This window comes from Monodon monoceros, unplaced genomic scaffold, assembly GCF_005190385.1.
Source record: "Monodon monoceros isolate NGI ecotype Baffin Bay Population unplaced genomic scaffold, NGI_Narwhal_1 Super_Scaffold_5, whole genome shotgun sequence".
Taxonomy (NCBI): Eukaryota; Metazoa; Chordata; class Mammalia; order Artiodactyla; family Monodontidae; genus Monodon; species Monodon monoceros.
Window position 1 is genome coordinate 107,486,975 of NW_021703782.1, and position 20,614 is coordinate 107,507,588.

A 20,614-nucleotide genomic window follows, 5' to 3' on the forward strand; every position below is an offset into this window, starting at 1 on the left:
CACCACCACCACCACCATCACCATCAACATCACCATCACCACCATCACCACCATCATGATCATTACCATCATCACCACCATCACCATCACCACCACCACCATCATCACCATCACCACCATCACCATCACCACCATCACCACCATCACCATCACCACCATCACCATCACCACCATCACCATCACCACCATCACCACCATCACCACCACCACCATCACCATCACCACCACCACCATCACCACCATTACCATCATCACCACCATTATCACCACCACCATCCTCACCACCATCACCATCACCATCGTCCTCACCACCGTCACCGTCGTCACTACTACAGCTCCTATTTACTATGTGGCAGGCCGATGCTGAGCACTGTGTTTGCATTATCTACTGACCCCTCCCAGTCACAGTACAGCGTGCACTTATTGATAAGTTATCCCCATGCTACACAGGAACAAGCCGAGGCCTTCTCACCCTTCCAAGGACTGGCTGTATCCCCCATCCCTCTCCTCCCTGCCATCCCACCTAACCTCCGCAGGGCCAGACTGTGACAAGGGCGCGTCTGCACCTGGGGAGCTGGAGCCTGTGGGGGCTGGAGCCGTGATGTGCTCTGACAGTCAGCCCTGCCTCTTTCCTGCCCCTCAGGTGTGATTCCTGAAGACCAGGCCCCGTATGTCTGTGAAGCTCAAAATGTCTTCGGGAAGGTCCAGGCAGAGGCCCACCTCCTTGTGACTGGACATGGTTCGCTGGTGGATCTGGAGAGGAGGGTTTGGGGGGGACACCAGGCACCCTCAGAGACACCCCCCCCATGACTGCCCATCCTTTGGGACAGGTGTGTCCACAGCCAGGTTCTCCAAGAGGAGCATCTGGACCCCTACTTCCTGGGCAGTGTGCCCCAAGAAGTGCGCCCTTTGACCCTTAGGGTCTCCAATCCTGATGCTTCCACTGGTTCCCTGGGGAGGAGACAGTGGGGAGTGGGGGCCTCTGTCCCCCGGATGCCCACCCACAGGAGTCTCGTGTACCCACACTGTCTCCTCTCCCGATAGCACCTCCACAGATCGCCAGCAGTGCCTCCACCGTCCGGGTGCTGGAGAGGCAGCCCGTGTCCCTGCCCTGCATCATCCTGGCTGGGAGGCCCCGCCCCGAGAGGCGCTGGCTCAAGGCTGGCCAGCCCGTGAGTGCAGGGCCCCTCTGGGTGCAGGGGAGGAGGGCGCTGTCACGTTCACACCTCGGTCTCTGCTTTGCGGTTTCCCTGTTTTGGAATGTCCTCTTCCTTCCTGCTTCTTTCCAGAACCTTCTCTGATAACGCACGGATAGCATCCTTCACCCTCTAGAGTCCTTGGCCAGAGGAGCTTGTGCATCATTAGTGCTGTGGGCGGGGGCACAGACGCAATGCGTTCGTCACCCCCGTTCGGGTGATCCCAGGGCAGAGACGCGACCCGAGTGGCTGAGCATCTGCCCTGGCTCCCTGGCACACTGCTGGGTGCACAGGGGCTGCTTCGCCCATTCCCATCCATTTGGTTTTCTTTATTTCCCTCTATTTCCTTTCTGCCATTCACTCCTTTGCCTCTCCCTTTTCCTCCATCCTTCTGGCCTATCCTCAGACATCCCGCGGTCCTTGTGTCCTGTCGCCCCAGCAGACAGCAGACGCTGGACACCCAGAGAGGCAGTGACTATGTGACCAGGTGGCTGCCCTGGTCCCGGGCCTGTTGTTCCAGTCCCTGATGCAGTGCAGACAGGGTCCAGCTCCTGGAGCAGGGAGGCTTTGCCGAGGCTGCTCGAGTGGGTGACTCCTTCCGCAGCCTGTGTAATTAGATATGACCCCGAGGAGGACCCTGCCTGGGCACGTAGGCTGGGGCGGTGAGGAGCCTTCCTCAGTAGAATCCGATGGGCACGTGGGGAGGGGTGGCCCTGGGCCTTGTCCACACCAGGACAGGAAGTGGCTGGAGACGCAGAGCTCGTTTAGTTCAGTGGGGATACTGGGTGGACCTGCGCCTGCCCAGCTGCCGAGTGCAAGGAGCAGAGCCCCCCTCAAGCTCACTCAGCCTGAAAGGGCCTGGTACCGAGACAGCCCAGGAGCCTCTCCCGGAACCGGAGTGCAGAATGTGCGGTTGGGTTTGTGGAACAGGGACAGGGAGGCTTAAAGCGGGCTCAGGCCTGGTGGAAAGGTTTTGGGGCCCCTCACCAAGGATGGACTGGCTGGACATCTTTATAGAGGTTGCCCCAGGCCCCATTCTGGACCAGCGCCACCTGCCCCACCCCGGTCCTGATGGGGACAGACGTGGGCACCCATCAGGAGTGGCTTTCTCTGCTTCTCTCTCTGGGACCACATCTGATGCGGCCACACCTCTGCTCCGCTCTGCATGGCTCTGTTCTCTCCCCACAGACGGGTTGTCCTTCCTCTCTGTGGCCTCAGTGTGCAAGGGCCTTGGAGCTTCAGCCCCGACTTAGTAAAGGCTCTGGCTCCAACCCTGCACTCCTGGGAGAGGCTCCCATCAGTCCCCTTGGGTCAGGTGTCTTGCCCTGGACCAGTTGGCCCCGGGAGAGTGGGGTCAGCGGGGGGCCGGGGGTCGGGCCCACCTGGCCCTGAGGGTCTGTGGGGGGGTGGATGAATATCAGGGAAGGGGTAGGAGCATCACCGCCCCCCCCAGATTCCCCCACCCTCTCCAAACCCCTGGCCTCTCGGTCCAGGCTGCTCCCTGCTGGCCTGGTGGGCGGTGAGGTTTCTGGGGTGCTCCCTCTCAGCTGGCTCTGAGTGGGGCCCTCGGCCCAAGCTGGTGCTTCCTCGCCCTCACCAGCTCCCACCGGGCAGCCAGCATTCCGTCCGAGCAGATGGCAGTCTCCACCTTGACCAGGCGCTGTTGGAGGATGCAGGGAGGTACACCTGTTTGGTCAGCAACACGGCCGGCTCTCAGCACAGGGACGTGCGGCTGGTTGTCCAGGGTGAGTCCCGGGGTGGTGGGGGCAGGATGCGATGGGGGAGGGCACCCGGGGGGAGCTTGACCTTGAACATCTCTGTTTAGACAAATTGCACAAATAGTACATACTCGCTGTAGGAAATTTAGAGATTGGACAACCCCCCCCACACACACAAAAAAAACCCCCAAACAAAACCAACCAAACAAAAAGCAACCTCCCTTAATACCAGTAGCTAAGAAGAACCAGAATAATTTTACGTTTTGGTGTGTATCTTTCATACTTTATACACACATGAGTTTGCACATGTACATATACACACACTGTATATATTTATATAATATATACATTATATATACTCTTTAGATATGTTGTATATAAATTATTTTTGCATGATATATATTCTTTATATAAATTAGGTATAAATCCTTTGTGTACACATACATAGAAATAGTTAGAAACCAACTGGAACCAGGTAATATTACTGTCTTGCAACCTGAGTGTTTCTTGTGACAATATTTTATGACTCTTTTCTGTCAGTAATACTCAGAAGCAGTGGATTAAGGCTGCATGTCCCCTGTTTGGATGAGCCAGGAGTGTCTAACCTGTCCCCTAGTGTCCTGTTTCTCACCAGCATGAACACCTGGGGATAAACATCCTCATGCTTGGGCTTCCCTGGTGGCGCAGTGGTTGAGAGTCCGCCTGCCAATGCAGGGGACACGGGTTCGTGCCCCGGTCCAAGAAGATCCCACATGCCGCGGAGCGGCTGGGCCCGTGAGCCATGGCCGCTGAGCCTGCGCGTCTGGCAACAAAAAAATCCTCATGCTCCACCTCTGCCCACGTGACCAATTCTTTCCCTAGGATAAAGTATCGTTGGTTGTGGAATTGAGTTTTGACTCACAGAGATTGCACATTTTTAAGGCTTTTCGTGTATTTTGCCCAGTTACTTTCCCACCCACAGCGTTGGAGAGTCCCTGTTTCCCTTCACCCACCCACCAGGTACCACCGTTCTTTTTAACAAGAAGTTTAAACAAGAAGTTTAAACTAAGTCTGGTTATGTTTTGTCATTTACCGCATATGTTAATATCCTCTTTTTGTTTGTTTCACTTGTTTTATTAAAACCCGGAGGGATGAGCGGGAAGAACTCATCATTCCCCATTTTGTAGAGGAAAACTGAGGTGCAGAAGAGGCTGGGTTTAGAACCCAGCTGTCCTGTCTCCTCATAATTCCAATTAATAAGAGCGATCAAAGGTTGGGCATGTGTCATGTGCCAGACCTCTGAGAGGTTGTGTGCAGGTTTCACTTAATTTTCCTAACTGCTCCAAGAGGTGGGTTTAAAAGACTCCACGCTTCTTTGACGTTAAGGAAGCTGAGGCTCCGAGATGGAGGTAACTCACCAAGTCACAGGATCAGCAGAGGCTGCCTCTGTAGAAAGCCTCACCCCCTAACTTCCCACCCTGCCGCACAGCCTCCTCTGTGCAGTGGCGATCCAGCCCGTCTCTCTTGGCTAATTTCATTTCCGTTCAACAAATGCTAATCGACTTGCTGGCTTTTGCCACCTGGGAAAATCCAGAAGGGCATTTCCCACCCTAAAGGAACTGAGTGTTACCGTCAGAGCCCTTGGCCTCTGGCTTTCCCTCCGGGTTCTGGTTTTTCCATGCCCGTTTCCCCCTCCCCTGCTCCTCTTGGAGACATCCCCCACTCCCGCCCTGTTTTAATGCCTGCAGATCTGGATGGCGCCCAGGACAGATTTTGCACTTGTTTTCAAGTTCACTGTGTCCTGTGAACACTATTTTCTGCCGTTTCTCATCCGTCCATCCCCAGAGAGTGAGCAGGGAATTAGGGTTAATTTAGCTTTTTAGCTGACCAAGGAATATGGGTACCAAAAGATTAAGTGGTTTATCCAAAGTCCCATAGTTAAGAAACGGTACAACTTGTTCCTAAACACAGGCTGCCCTATGTCTGGGGCATGAATTTACAGCAGTGGTGGCTGTCTTCTTCTGTTAAAATTGTTTTTTTTTTTTTTTTAAATCATGATAAAATAGGGACTTCCCTGGCAGTCCAGTGGTTAAGACTCAGTGCTTCCACTGCAGGGGGCACGGGTTCGATCCCTGGTCGGGGAACTAAGATCCCACATGCCACATGGCATGGCCAAAAAATAAAAAAAATTTAACAATCATGATAAAATATACATAATGTAAAACTTACCATTTTAACCATTTTAAAGCCTACAGTTTAGTGGCATAAATTAAGTGGCATAAGTGGCATTCACATTGTTGTACCACCAGGTTCGTTTGCCCAATGCACAGCAAGCCAAAGGGCTGAGACGCCGAGGTTTGCAGCGGAGAAAGGATGTGTTCACAAGGCAGCCAAGCGAGGAGACAGGAGAACAAGCCTCAGGTCCACCTCCCCAAAGCCCGGGGGCTTGGGGTATTTATGGGATAAGGAAGCAGGGTGGTCTTAGGCGTGGGGAAAGGTGATCGCAGGTAGGGAAAAGGTGAGGTAATGAGTGTTCTGTGTGGCGTATCTGAGTTACTTGCTTCTTCATGGGATGCATGTTCAAAAATGGAGGCGCCTAGCATGATCTGACGGCGGGGTCCTTGGCCCTCTGATGCAGGCCCAGTTTTAGGGCCTGTGGTCCCAACCAGTCTTAGCTGGCTTGAGCTCGAACTAGACACCAAGTTCCTGGAAAACAACTCAGACAAACATCTTATTGTTTAGGCTACATGAAGCTTGGAGGGTCTGCAATTTGCAACGAACTAACAATTAAGCGAGCTTGCTAAGTGAAGGCGGCTCAAGCAGAGGGGTTGTTAGCAAGCTGTAAGAGGAGCCAGGAATTTCTGTTAATCCCATGGGGCACAGTTTCAGGATGGGTTTTTTTAACCCTATAGGGCACGGTTTCACAACCATCACCACCATCCATCTCCAGAACTTTTTCACCTTCCCAAACTGAAACTCTGTACCCACCAATTCCCCGTTTCCCCCTCCCCTAGCCACTGGCCACCACCATTTTGCTTCCTGTCTCTATGAATTTGCCTGTTCTAGGTATCTTGTGTAAGTGGAATCATACAGTATTTGTCCTTCTGTGTCTGGCTTATTTCACTTAGCGTAACATTTTCAAGGTGCCTCCGTGTTGTAACAGGTATCAGATGTTTATTCCTTTTTAAGGCTGAATAATATTCCATACGTACACACCACATTCTGTTTATCCATCACCCTCTGTTTGGATTGTTTCCACCTTTTGGCTGTTGTGAATAATGCTGCTATGAACTTTGGTTTATGAAATTGGTTTGTTTTTAAAAGTGCCACCTAGAATCCAGCCCACTGCCACCCACCATATCACCAATGAAGGTGTTCCAGCCTCTCTCCCCTGTGTAGCCTCAGGAGTGCCCACCCCTACCGTCACCTGGACCAAGGTAGGTGAAGCCTGTTACCACAAAGGTAACCAGAGAGGTAGGCCCAGTGCATCATGGGAAGAGGAATGATGCAAACCGCCGTGGGGTGTGGGCTCTGCTGATGTCACCTGTGACTCTACCACAGGAAACCAATGCCCTGGCCTCCAGGGATCCCCACTACAATGTGAGCAAGGATGGTACCCTGGTCATCGCCCGGCCATCTGCCCAGGATGCAGGGGCCTATGTCTGCACAGCCACCAACGCCGTGGGTTTCTCCAGCCAGGAGATGCAGCTTTCTGTCAACAGTGAGTGATGGCTGCCCCTGTCCCGGGAGAGGGGCTTGGCAGGCACTGAGGCAGGGGCATAGACAATCTGACCTCACCTGCATCCTCCTTGCATCTCGTCAACCCTGCCTCTAAATTCCTCACATCTGAAGGGCATGTAGACCAAAGCTGTCCTTCAGAGCACTGTCCCCTGTAGTGTGGGCATGCTCTAAGAGTGGTTCCAACTCAGCCCTTTGCCACCGGATGGGGGGAAGGTGTCACATTCACAAGGCTTGGAAAGACCCAAGGCCCTACACTGGACCCCCTCCCATCTTGGCAGCCCCTTTGCCCACCTTTCTCCCCAGCTCTTTGTGCCCAGACCCTTTGGCCTCCTTTCAGTTTCTTAAATGATCCATGCTGCCCCAGGGCCTTTGCATGTGCAGTTCCTTCTGTTGGAATGCCCTTCCCTTACCTGGTCCAGCCTACTTCTCCCGTCAGTCAGATCTCAGTTCTCTCTGATCTCTGAGGCTGTGTCAAATCACCTTGCTGTGAACTCTCCGGAATGTCCCTTTCTTAGTGCCCATCACAACTGTGATTAAATATTAACTGTGTGTTGAACTGCTTGGAACCAGTGTTTCCCTGGGGCCCTCGGCACAAAGGGAAGCTGGGCAGCATCTGATGGCTAATCCCATTTATTCCTGAGAATAAATGGGATCATCAAGGGCGAGAAGGGAGAGAGAGGAGAGGGAGGACAGAGCCTGCCAGAATGTCCCCAGGGAAGGGAAGCAGGATGGAGAGAAGCAAGAGGAGGACACTGGGGCGGGAGGGACCATGTCAGGGTCATCAAAGCAAGATGAGCTTCCAGCGGGAGGATGGGGTAGACATGTGGGGTGGGGTATGACTAGGGGAAACCATTGGATCTGAGCCCACCCTGAAACCTACACTGCCATTATAATAGAGCCCACCCACCTCCTGCATCTCTGGGGTGGCAGTGCCACCTCAGCTTCCTGGGGGAGCCATGCTGGTCCCCTCTGGGCCGCGACCCCTGACTCCCTGCTCTGTTCACACCCCCTGCATGATTCTACCAACAGCCAAGCCCAGGATCCTTGTGAATGGGTCATGTGACGCAGACAAGCCGCTGAGTGTCACAGCCAAGGCCAGTGACGAGGTGACCCTGGACTGCGAAGCCCAGGGCTCTCCACCCCCACTGGTCACCTGGGCCAAGGACTCCCTCCCTGTGCCACCCGTCACCGACAGGTAACTCCAGTTGCGGGGCCTTGGGTCTGGGGATGGACAGAGCTTGGGGTTTGAGGAAACTGACCTCCAGGTGACCAGTGACCCGGCCAGTGTGTGGGACCCTGTGGACACCCCCAGGGGCATGCAATCCGATTACACACACAGCACTTTTGGCCATTGACCTTTAAGGGAGCATGGATGCCCTTCAGAGGGGGAAGGCCTCTGAAATAACACGCACGCAGTGCTTCACGCACGGCCGAGGGGCGCTGCGTGCAGGATCGCCTTCCATCTGCTCAGCAGAGCAGAACTGAGTGGAACTGAGGCTCAACGAGGTGGGGTGACCTGCTTGTGGTCACTCAGCTAGGAAAGAGTGATGCCACGGTTGAGACAGCCTCCTGAACGAGACACGTGCGCCGTCCTTGCCTGCTCCGCAGACCAGGTGTCTGGCAGCGGGGCTTTCAGGGATCCTGAGAGTGGGCAGAAAGGGAGGAGGTGCTTGGGCATCCTTCAAAGCCTGGCTGCACCTCCCCAGGCAGGGGTGTCGGGTGGGGTGGTTCCAGACAAGAAGGCCTCAGACTCCTGGGACCCTTGACCCTCGAGGAGCGGGGCTGTGGCAAGGGGGCAGCTCTGGCTGGTGACATCAGCCCTGGCGGGGCCTTTGAGAAGTTCCAGGTGGAGGAGGTCTCAGAGCAGCCTGCTGTGCAAGATCCCACTCCTGACACCCACACATGGGTCTCTACCTCTCAGATCATCTGTTTGGTGCGCCCTCCCGTCCTTGAAGCCTGCACGCCTGTACGCGGCTGGGGTCCTGGGGCTGGGCTGGCGCTGTGCTGCCCCCATCCGCGCACCCTTTGGTGTCTCTGCAGCCCAGGTCGTGTAGGTGGGGGAGGGAGTGGTCGTCTGGGGAGCCTGCATCTCTCCGCAGAAAGGCTGGTCCTGGCTCCTTGGCTGGGCAGCCGCCTGGCAGGTGCTTTTTTATTTATGGTTTGTTACTGAAATGGCACACCGCCATTGTTCACCCCTCCTTGTTGTGATGCGTTAATAGATTAGCCGGGAGCCGTAAATCTGTGAGAGCTGCTTTTGCAATCCTGAGTTTTGCTCTGTCCCTTCTCCCCTGGCCCCCTCCACTTCGTGCTGGCTTGCGGCTTTCTCTTGAGAGTTCTGAGATTCCAGGAGTTCACCTACGTGAGGTGGGAAAATATGCCTGGAGGGTGGGGCTGGGGTGAAGGGCTCAGACCCTGGAGTTCGTCAGACCTGAGTGTGGATCCCGGCTGGTTCTGTATTAGTCGTGTGGCCTCAGGTGGCCGCTGGTTCCTCTTGGACCGTTTCTCCATCTGTGAAGTGGACAAGGTTGAAACCCTGTTCTCAAGATACAGTGATGGATGTGCGATGCTTAGTACGTTGTCAGTGGTGGAAAATCACTTTGACAGCATTTTCCTGCTGCTGCTATAAACTAAAGCATCATTTCCAGCTTTCAAAAATTATCATCACCCTATGTGTTATTTAATTCCCACCAACTTCTTTCAGTGGAAAAGCTTTATTGAGGTATAAACGGCATGCTTTCCAATTCTGTGTTTTTAAGTAAATTCTGAGTTGTGCAACCATCACCACAATTAACTTTAGAACATTTCCAGCACCCTCCTCCACAAAAGGAATCCCCACATTCATTGGCAGCCGCTTCCCATCCCTGCCCGGCCCCAGCCCAGCCCCCGGCAACCTCTTCGGGAAGTCTCATGTAAATGGAATCGTGCGCTCTGTGGCTTTTTGTGTCCGGCTGCTTTCACTTAGCATCGTGTTTTTGAGGCTCCTGCGTGTTGGAGCAGGTGTCAGGGCTTTGGTCCTCTTTATGGCTGAATAATATTCTGTTGCCTGGATAGAGCACCTTTTGTTGATTTAGTCACCAGTTGATGGACCCTTGGGCTGTTTCCACTTGCTGGCGACTGTGAATAACCTCACAGACCTTTGATTGTATTGACACTTCATTTGCGGGCTCTGGGTCCCCGCGGTTCTTTGGGCCTCTCCCTGTGGCATCTGACAGCTTCCCCACGCAGAACAAAGCTCCCTTTTCTGCCGGACACACAGTTCCCCTTAGTCCCACAGCCATTCAGACAGAAGATGCAGGTTTTTAAAAACCCATGGGAAACACACAGGGAGCAGTGATGGTGCGGGGGTAGCTTTGCTGTCTGTCTGCTCCCCTTCCCCTCTACCTCCTCTGTCTCTTCCTCTTCCTTCTCCGAGGGACCCCCAAGGCTCAGCTTCAAAGCTGCCGTTCTGGAAGCTTGAGAACTTATTCTGATGAGTCGTGGGTGTTCGTCTACCTCCAGGTTCTGTGCTCCTTCTGCCTGGCTGAGCTGCCCCCTCTTCTGTGGTGGCCCCCTTCTCTGTCCTTGGATGGGGGAAGGCCTGAACCTATTCGGGTTGCCCGGGGCCTCTCTTTCCCGACCCTGTGCCAACCTTGACCAAGGGCTGCGGTCAGGGTCACCAACAGACCTCCAGTACTGGTGCTTCTTCAGAGCTCCTTGGTAACTCTGGTGCAATCAGGGGTGAGAACCACAACGTGGCCGAGCCTCTGAGGCCTCCTGCATCTCTGTTTGGGCGGCGGGGGGGTGGCCCTCTTCTCCTGCTGGCCATCCTGGAGGTGGGTGGGGTGAGCGGCATCATGCCCAGTGCCTTGAGGGGGAAACAGAAGCCATGGGGTGTAGGGAACTGGGATCCTGATCTCACTTCCCGGGCTGGGCCCTAACATGCACACCCACACACCCACAGACACACATAGACATGCACAGACATATACAGACATGCACGGACGCATACAGACATGAATACACATGGACAGGAGCACAGACAGACACAGACACACATAGACACACGGCCACGCACACTGACACAAACACAGATACAAACACATGTGGACGTGCACACAGACACAGCAGAGATGCAGACATGAGAACACGTGGACACACACATATCAGGCTTCTGGGCCAAGGTCGGGCAGGCCACTGCTCTTTCTGGAGATTCTAGAGAGTATGCTGAACTCAGGGAGCCTTGACCTCCTGAGTCAGAAAGTCCTAATGGAAAGAAAACAGTAGGAGCTTGAGTACCCATGAAACTCTAAACCACCCACCTGTGTCCATGACCCCTTCCAGTGTGTTCTTGTAGATGCTTCTAGAGAATTAAATTGAGTGCCTCTTCCATTCTGCCCTTATCATTGATATTTTTCCACATTTACCCATTTTCTAGATTCATCCTGGCCCACGTCATTGCTTTCCATTTAAAGGGCAAGATAACGTTCCAGGGCGTTCAGCTCTCATCGTTGCTAAGCTCTTTCTCTGTTTGGGGCAGATGCTCCGTTGCCAGTTTTGGGCGGTAATAAATGGGGCTGTTGGAACATTTTTGCACAAATGCTTCTCTTTATCTCCTGGGTCATTTCCTTGGGGTATAGTCCTGAAAGCCAATGGCTGAGTCCAAGGCTGGGAATGGTTATCGGGTGCCTCTTACCCTGTGGGACTGCTGTTTGTGAAAGGGCCATTTGAGTTGTGAATTCAGAATTGAAGTCCGCAGGATTTATTGAGCATCTCATGTGCCCAGGACTGTGCCGAAACTGTCTAGGAGAGAGAAGACATGGGCTCCGGCTGTGTGTGACATCAGGTAGCAAAAGACCTAGGGTCCCATCCCAGCCTTGCCCCCAACTCTCTGAATGAACCCGAGCAAGACCCTTCCCCTCTCTGGGCCTCAGTCTTCCCGTCTGAGAAATGAAAGGGTTGGACAGGCGATGGTGGCCAGAGAGTGCCTAGTGGCTCTGGTCCCATGATTCAGCCCAGGGATGCTGGGGCGAGGTGGTGTTGCTAGGCAACAATGTTTGTTTCTGGTTCTGATGTGTATCTGGGACAGCTGCGAGTACTCCTGGCTTCAGCACTGGCTCCCGGGGGCAGCCGGCCAGGGTCCCACACAGGGCCAAACCAGCCGCATCCGGGGGAGGGGAGGGGACAGGGAGAGGATAGAGCACCCCGAGGCTGCTGCGGGGCAGTCGGCACACCCACTCCCTCTCATGGCCCAGTGGAGAGGTTGGGGGGCTGCAGCTGGGTTCTGACGATCCAGGAGAAAAGCTGCTTCCTCCTTAGAAGCGAGTGGCATGGCATGGACTGCCCAGGGGCCCCTCGTGGGGTCTTTAGCTTGGGGGATCTTCATAGCTCATCTGATTCCTGGCCTGGTGGCTGGGTCTCTGCAAAAGGGGTGATGATAGTAGGATCTGCGGTTTGGCCGTTGAGAGTTTCAAGTGACAGTGTGCACGGAAGTGCTTAGCTGTGCAGTGGCGCATAGGAAGCGCTCAAGTGTAGACAGCTGTCACCTGTTAGCATCTCTGGGTTTATGTTGCACGGGCTCAGAGGATGTGTATTCTCCCCCTCGCTCATATATTGTGCTTGGCCCTTTCCTTGATATCAGGCCCCTCTTCCTAAACTGCTCCAGCTTGGGGTTTCCGTTTGGGGCTTCCTTATAAGGGTCTATGGTGTGGGTCAGGGTCAGAGTGGCCACTGGTGGTTGAAGGTGCTGTCCAGGCTGACTGGTGCTGGGGGGGGGGGGGATGGGCAATCCCTGCTGTAGCCTCAGACCCCACCCTGGCCCAGCAGACAAGCGCCCAGCATGTATTTGCACGTGGTGGACGTCTGTTGAGCGCTGTTGCACTGCGTGCCGTGGTTGAGGATCAGCCTCTGGTGGGCTCGGTTCTGCAGGGGGTGCTGTTCATTCATTGGACAGCCTCCGCCCAGAAGGCTCTGCTCACACAGTGAGGTTGGATGGGCCCTTTAGAAACGGGGGCAGCAGGGGGAGCATGGGACGCAGCAAGAGGGCCTGGGCGCAGGCCAACCACCCAGATTCTGAGCAGCCGGAGGACGGGGTGCATTTCTTTCACCCCGGTGGCCCACCTTGAACCCAGTGGCTCTTTGTCATATGAGTGAATGAATGAATGTACGAGAAATTGGCTGAACTCGGCTCCATGGAACTCAGAGCAGGGGAGGTGTAACCTGCCTGCCCTAGTCAGGGAAGGGTTCATGGAGGAGCTAGAGGCTCTGCTGCCTTGAAGGGGGTCTGGGGGCAGGAGAGCAGCATTGAGACAGGGTGGGGTGTGGGAAACAGTGTGAGCGAAGGTGGGAAGGGGTGCGTGTATGGACAGGGACAGCTGGGATTTGCCATCAAATATTCATCGAGCACCTGTTGTGGGCCAGCACCTGTGCTAAGCGCTGGGAACATGGCAGGAACCACCTGGGCAACCTGGCCGCTCCCGTCACGGAGCCGTCAGACAGCGACAGGTGATTACAGGTGTGTTAAATGCCGTAAAGCCTCCAGGAGTGTGTGAGAGAAGGGGTCCGGCTGGAGCAGCAGGGGCAGCTTCCCCGAGCCACAGAGGAGCTGGAGAGGGGACCCCAAGCTGGGTTGCACTTTCTATCAGATGCCCTTTGGTCTCTCCAGGCGGATACATCCCCCTTGGAGCTCATAGGACCAGGGGGACACGGCAGGGTAGGTGGATCTCCCTCGCCGTCCCGCATCACCTGCATGGCTGTGTGATACTCACAGCCAACAGTGAAGCCTCGAGCGCAGTGGAGGCCAGAAACAGGAAATTCCCCTCGAACCTCTCCACGTTTCCATCTTGGCGCCACACGGAGCCATCTGGCTGCTCTCGCCTCAGCGGGGAGGCTGCTGCTATAGCTACACCACAGGCACAGGGCACACGGCAGCGCTCCCCCCACTTCCTCCCACCTCCCCCCCTGCCCCTGACACCCCTCCCGGGGCTGCAGCCCCCAAACCCCAAGGAGCCTTGAGAATGTGGAGAGAGAGCGCCGGGCGCGCGGGGCGGGGGCGGTGCAGAAGGGCTGCCCTGCAACCCCTAGACCTCTAGGTCCTGTTTGGTCTGCCCCAGGCCCCATACCTTTTTCCTATATCTGGTCCGAGTGGGGTTTGCTCTGTGCCAGGTCTGGGCTAGGTTCTGGGGATACAAAGGCAAATAAGATGGCTGGGGATCTGGGGACACCAGGGCTCAGGGAGACGGAGTCCTTGGCCCAAGGTCAGCCTTCAAGAGGCCGAATGGTGGTGGATGCGGGGGCCACTTGCTGTCAAAGACCTGTTCCCATCTGCTCCGCTGGGCTGCTTCTCAGGGCAGGGGCACTTCCCTGTGTCCTGGGGCAGTACTCCAAGGGGTGGTCCCCCTGAGGACCTTGGTAAAACCCTGATTCCAGCCTCCCCCCACAGATCAGAGTCTCTGGACGGGGCCTGGGAATCTGTATGTTTCACATATAGCTGGAAGATTCTGATAAGAAGCCCTGCTCTACAAGGGGGAATGATGGACTCTACCTGTGAGAGCTGATGGTGTGTGAGCCTGCTCCTGTGCGTGGGGACACATACGTCAGTGTGCAGAGGACTCTGGTGGTGAAAGAAAGAAAGAACGAATGAAGGAAAGAAGAGAGGGAGGGAGGAAAGAAAAACCTGAATGTTTAAATGCCCACCAAAAGGAGAACAAATTAATCCAATTGTGGTACGATCACACAACAGACTACAACAGACTGCTATACAGCAGTGAAAAGTGAACGAATTCGACCCACACACATACACGTGGTGCCATTTATATAAGAGTTTTAAACGATGCAAAACTGCATTGCGTATCGTTATGGATGCGCTGTCGTCACCATGATAACAGCTGACCTTTGCTGAGTACGTCTGTTCCAGGCACTGTGCCGTGAATTAGGTCTTTCAGTTCTCCAGACAACCCTATGAGGGCTAAGTACCACTGTTGTCTCTTTTTTCCAAAAGGAGACAACCGAGGCACAGAAAGGTTAAGTGACTTGCCCAGTGTCACACAGCAAGCACGTGGCAGAACAGGGTCGGACCTGGTTGTCCCAGCCCAGTGCCTGGGCTCTAGAGACCACTGCCTGGTATATCACTCACAACTGTCCTCAGAGAACTTGCCCCAGGTGCCTGCTGGAAGCTCAGGGCAAACTGGACGAAGGGTTTGCTGGGTAGGGGGATTACAAGCCCACTTTACATATGGGGAGATGGAAAACCAGCAGAGCACAGCTAGTCCCCCGTGGTTGTCCAGAGAGTGAATTGCCAGCAATATTGACCTGTTTAATAAGTGCACGTCCAGCACTTGGCTAGCACCTGCTTGGGAGATGGGGGCTGTTGTCATCCCCGTTTTGCAGAGGAGGAATCTGAGACTCAGCAGAGCGGGGAGTGGAGACCGGGACTGGAGCCCAGCTGTACCCTGATGAGCATAGGCGGGGGAGGGGCTGGCCCTTGAGGTTACCACCCCCACTCCCCGCCCCCGTGCCAGCTGCTTGCACTTGGGGCCCTGCTGTGGCCAGTGGCCGCAGCTGCCAACTCAGTTCTACGGGGGCAGGGACTGCACGGAGCCAGCACATGTGGGCTGGTGACATCATATCTGCAGAGGCCCCCTCGGGTCCAGCCCAGCTGCAGGAGCCTGGCTGGGGGTCCCAGATCCCTGTGGGATGGGGGCCGGGTGACTTCAGCAAGGTGGGCCAGGTTGGGGAGTGCAGCGATGGGGGACCTCTACAACTTCCTCCTGAGGGCCCAATACAACGCCGGACAACAGGACACTGAAAAGCCCTGGATTCAGAGCCTGGCCAGACCTGGCACTTAGACGCAGAGGGCCTCTGGGCTGCAGCCTCTCCCTGGAAGCCGTTGTGGGGGGGGCCTCCAAATGAGGCCTCATCCCCACTCTCAGGGCAGGGTCGAGGAACGGTAGGCAGGTGCATTAGAGGAGGGAGAGTTACTGGCGACTAGGTACCAGGCCCTGGGCTGAGCCCACGTGGAATCTGTTCACCAGCCTCAGCCACAGAACTTCTTAATATGCCCATTTTACAGATGAGGAAATGGAGGCTCCAAGAGGTGAAGGGACTTGCTTCACCCAGCTGGGAAGGGTTCAAAGTTAAACCCGGCCAGCGGACTCCTAGCCTAGTGCTCTTTGTCTGTTACGCAAGTTGGAGGGGACCTGGCCTTGGCCTGGTGGTTTGGGGGAAGTGGAGGCAGGGCAGGGGGAGGAGTGAAGGGTGGGTGGCGGACACTGCCTCAGTCCTGGCAGGCTGCCTGGAGGAGGCAGCTGGTTCAAGTTGGGTCTTGGGCCTTTCCGGCAGAGGTGGGGTCGGTTGGGGTCTTACCAGTGCCCCTCACTCCCACAGGCATTGCCTCCTCCCATCAGGCTCCCTGCATCTGGCCCAGGCCCAGTTGAGTGACAGTGGCCTCTACGAATGCACAGCCAGTAACCCTGCAGGGTCCGCTGCTCGGTACTACATCCTCAGGGTGCAAGGTAAGGTCCTGGCTGGCAGCCTCTGTCTCACACCGTTCCCCCCAACCCCCATCTTTCTTAGGCCTCTCGTGCCCCTCCCCCATCTCCACGCCAGGCTCTGTCACCTCTTCATGGTCCTCCAGTGTTTCTTCCATCAACTCTATTTCCTGTCTTTTTCAAGCCTTATCTCTCCTCCTCACCCCCCTTCTTCCCCTCTCCTGAACCCCTTGGTTGAGCCCGGAGAGTCTGTTCAGAGGCCCCCTGAGAGCAAAGGGCAGGGCCCCCTGGCGTTGGAGACTTGGGCGTTGGGAGGGGGACCCACGGAGGGGGTTCTGGTTCCTGGCTCAGGTGGGGGCCCAGGAGTGCATGTTCACCTGGGTGTCCAGGTTCCATTCACAGAAGCCACCCAGTGGAGTCACTCCACCAAAGAGGCGGGGACCTTGTCATCTCCAGGAGCACGGAGATGAGTTGTCTGAGACAGGGGTCCTCTGACTGCATCCCTCAGCCACTACTGACCTACATGCCGTTTTCATGTGGCCCACGAGTGAAGAATGATGTCTACATTTTTAAACGATTGGGGGAAAAAAGGCAAATAATGTGACATATGAAAATTATATGGAATTCAGGTTTCAGTGTCCATAAATACAAGCTTTACTGGAGTGCCACCACACACGTTCGGTTACGTAGCATCTGTGGCTGCTTTCACGCCGTAATGGCAGAGTTGGGTAGTTGAGACAGAGACCAGCTGGTCTGCAAAACCTTTTCAGAAAAAGCCCTTTCCAGAAAAAGCCAACCCCTGATCTAAGCTGACTCCCCATTTTACAGGTGGACAGGCTGAGGTTCAGAGAGGGAGGGGCTCAAAGCTCCTCTATGAGTTTGCATGAGCATGGGAGAGAAACAGAGAAGCAGGAAGCAGGGTGATGAGCAGGGCCTCAGAGTCGGCAGAGCTGGGTTTGAATGCTGACTCTGCCACGGACTGGCTGTGTGACCTTAGGCCAGCTGCTTGGCTTCTCTGAGCCTTGGATTCTTCTTCTATAAAGTGGAGGTAATAATGCCTATCCCATAGTTGTCAGAAAGGGTATTGATGACATAAGGCGCTCAGCACGGTGGAAACTGCTGTTGTTTTCCGCAGGTGTTTTTAGGGGGATGGCGGGCAGGGCCTGTACACCCTTGTCCTCCTAGACAGTGAGGCTCTGGGCTCCGGGTGGGGGAGCTGATCTCTGCCCGGGGCCAGCTTCCATAGATGGTCTTATCTTCGGGCTCCTACTCTGAAGCTGGGAAGGGAGTGGGTGTCCTCAGCTTCCCCCGAGGGCCCAGGACACTTGTCCTCGTCTTCGAGAATTCTCCCGGGCTCATCCAGTCTGGCCCCACGGAAGCCACCTGGATTCCTGGTCACACAGGCCCAGCCTTGGGGCCGGTCCAGCTCCTATGGGCTGACGCAGCGGGTGACTCTGGTCAAGTCACACAACCTTTCTGAGCCTCAGTTTCTTCATCTGCAAAATGGACATAGCATCACCCACCCCGTAGGAGGGACCAACTGGGATGGAGGATGGGAAAGTTGCTTGAAAAACACAAATGCAGAAGAAACAATACCCACTATCCTCCCCAAGCCAGGAAAGGGGAAGAGCGAGCTGGGAACCCTGAGAGTGAGCTTAGCCGCAGTGTTTTAGGCGCCACTGTGGAGCAGGCTCCTTGCTGGCTGCTCTAGTACTGCATCTCATTTCATCCCAGGGCTTCTTTGTGAGGAGGGGAAACCGAGGCTCCAGCCAGTGCGGGGTCCTGTGGCCAAGAGGGGCAGGGCTGGGATTTGAACCTCCCCTTCTGTGCATGCTGCCCCCTGGGCTGAGTCAGTCCCGCCGCCCCCTGGGCCTCAATGTCCCCATCTAGCACTGAGATGGTGTTTCCCAGCTGGTGGTTCTCAAATGGTGCTGGGTGCAAGCCTGTGGGTAGGGATGGGGGTGGGGGCTGGGGGGGGGGGAGGAGGCGGAGCACGGAGGAGCGATTTTTTTTTTTTTTTTTTGCGGTACGCGGGCCTCTCACTGTTGTGGCCTCTCCCGTTGTGGAGCACAGGCTCCGGACGCGCAGGCTCAGCGGCCATGGCTCAAGGGCCCAGCCGCTCCACGGCATGTGGGATCTTCCTGGACCGGGGCACGAACCCACGTCCCCTGCATCGGCAGGGGCAGTCTCAACCACTGCGCCACCAGGGAAGCCCGAGGAGTGATTTTTTGATGGCAACACATGTGTTCAAGGGAAAGGCTGATTCTACTTTTGCGGGGGGGTCCACACGGGATGTCCTACTGTCAATCGCCCCCCACAATGACGATTTCTGCTGGTTGGTGACGGCCAGGGGTGTGGGGAGCCCTGCAGCAGGCCAGGCCCTCTCTGTAAGTCTGGGCTCTGTGACTCCCCCCACCCGGGGCCCCTGCCTTGACAGCCCTCCCCGTGGCCCTGTCAGTGCCCCCCCAGGTGCAGCCGGGCCCGCGGCTTCTGAAGGCACTGGTGGGAGAGGCTCTGGACCTGAACTGCGTGGCCGAGGGCAACCCGGAGCCCCAGCTGACCTGGTCCAAGGATGGGGTGGCCCTGCAGGGCGGGGGGCCCAAGGGCTCCGTCCACTTCGTGGCCATCCGAACCTCGGACGCTGGGACGTACCGCTGTGAGGCCTCCAGCAGCGCTGGGGTGGATGCGTGGGAGCTGGAGCTCAGGGTGCTGGGTGAGTCTCCCCTGAACCCCAGAGCTTACCTCCCCACTCCTTCCCCAGCAGCAGCTTGGGCTTCTGAGCTGCTGGACCCCTTCCTTCCTCCCAGCCCCCGAAGCCGTGTCGGGCCGCTTTTGCCAACCCAGGGGGGGCTCCGTCCTCGGGGTGGGGTGCAGGCGCCGTGAGGTGGTGATTGAAGAGCAGCGGGCCAGCTTCTCCCACTTTCCAGCTGGACAACCATCAGCCAATCATTTACACTCTCTGACCCTGTAACATGGGTCCAGTAACATGTGAGGGGTCAGTGAGAGAATGTGTGTGAAGTGCCTGGTGCATAGAAAGTTCTGGATCCCTGGTGCTAGCATTTTCACTATGATGAATTTGAAACACACTCAGAGAAGGCAGGGCAGGACGATTCTGAGCTCAGCCCCCGGAGCCCGCGGGGTCGTGTGTGGCACTGGGGACTGTTCCATGGGCCACCCTGCAGGGGGTGAGCTGGTGCCATGGCCCTGACTCTCCCCGATGCTGAGGGCTGGAACGCGGGGCTTGTACCCCCTTATTCCAGCTGGGGTTCTGGATGGGAATGCCCCCTCCACCAGCCCTGGGCTCCTGGTCGGGGGAGCACCAGGCTTTGGGTTTGGGTGTGTGACTGTGGCCGCATTACCTCCACCAGAGCCGCCATACTGGGGGGCCGATAAGACCAGTGGCCTGCTGGAGAGGGTAGCAGGAGAGAACGCCAGCTTGCCGTGCCCTGCCAGAGGTGAGGCTGCGCCCTGGGCTTGGAGGGGGAGAAGACCCACCCATGTTTCAGCGCCCTCGGTCACTGTGGGCAGTGCGCGTGGGTCTGGAGGCTTATGGGGTCCCCACTCCTGTCCAGGACCATGCCAGGCACTTCATCCCATCAGCAGCCCTATAGGATGGGTATTAGCATTAGCTCTTTTTTTTTTAAATTAGGGGCAATTTAGGCCCGGAGCGGTTAAGAGGGTTGCCTGAGGTCACAGCCAGAAGGTGACTCAGGGAGTACAATCTGCTTTACCCCCAGCCCCGAGTGCCCGTTAAACCCTGGGCCCCTCTGCGCCTGGGGATTGTAACAGCTGGGGCTGAGGAAGGCCCCAGGGTCCTAGGATCGGTGCTTGGTGGCCCCGGCCTCTCCCCAAGCCCCAGGCTTTCTCACAGGGCATGGATTCACGCAGTCTTGGGCAAACCAGTCCTTTGGGACCCCCTTTGGGCTACAGCACAGTGTGGTGTCGAGATAGCCACCCCAGGGTCAATTGCCCGGTGCCGGGCAGTTCACACCTCCTTTCTGAGCCTCAGTTTTCTCAGCTGTCCAGTGGGGTCACACCTGTCCCTCCATACAGGCCCAGTGGGCCCAGTGGACAGCAGGAAGTTTAGGTCCTAGCACCGTGCCTGGCACATAGTAGGAGCTTGCGGAAATGTGTTGAATGGGTTCTACTGTTCTGTAAAATCTCCCTGTGGCACCCAGTGGATCCTACTGGTTGCCAGAGTCGCTTCTGGCTTTGGGTCAAAATGGCCAAAATGTCTCCCCTGTGCATGGATGGTGCTGTCTAGAAGGGCAGGTGTCTGGGTGTCTAAGAAGCAAGTGGTAGCTTACAAAAAGCCTGGCAGGAGCCAGGAGAGCTGGTTGTAGTCTGCACTGCACCTCCTCATGCCACGGGATCCAGGGAAGTCCTTGGAATGGGACAGAGCTAGGGCCAGGTAGGAGGCAGGTGGGAGCAGACCACCTGGAGGGGCCATCGTTCCGCTCTTGACCAGGGCGCCACCTTGTGTCAGTATCTGGTAACAGCAAGGAACCTGTAGGGC

The 20,614-nt window shown here is 56.1% G+C and overlaps 1 protein-coding gene across 1 annotated transcript in view; it reads left to right on the plus strand.

Moving 5' to 3' along the window:
• HMCN2 (hemicentin 2) overlaps nucleotides 1–20,614 on the plus strand; it is a 149,271-nt gene that overhangs the window by 51,781 nt on the left and 76,876 nt on the right. Inside the window, 9 exon segments of the mRNA XM_029203622.1 lie at nucleotides 644–739; nucleotides 1,045–1,172; nucleotides 2,797–2,941; nucleotides 6,218–6,330; nucleotides 6,455–6,614; nucleotides 7,664–7,829; nucleotides 15,995–16,122; nucleotides 18,557–18,811; nucleotides 19,467–19,553. Of these exon segments, the coding sequence (XP_029059455.1) occupies nucleotides 644–739; nucleotides 1,045–1,172; nucleotides 2,797–2,941; nucleotides 6,218–6,330; nucleotides 6,455–6,614; nucleotides 7,664–7,829; nucleotides 15,995–16,122; nucleotides 18,557–18,811; nucleotides 19,467–19,553 (1,278 nt within the window).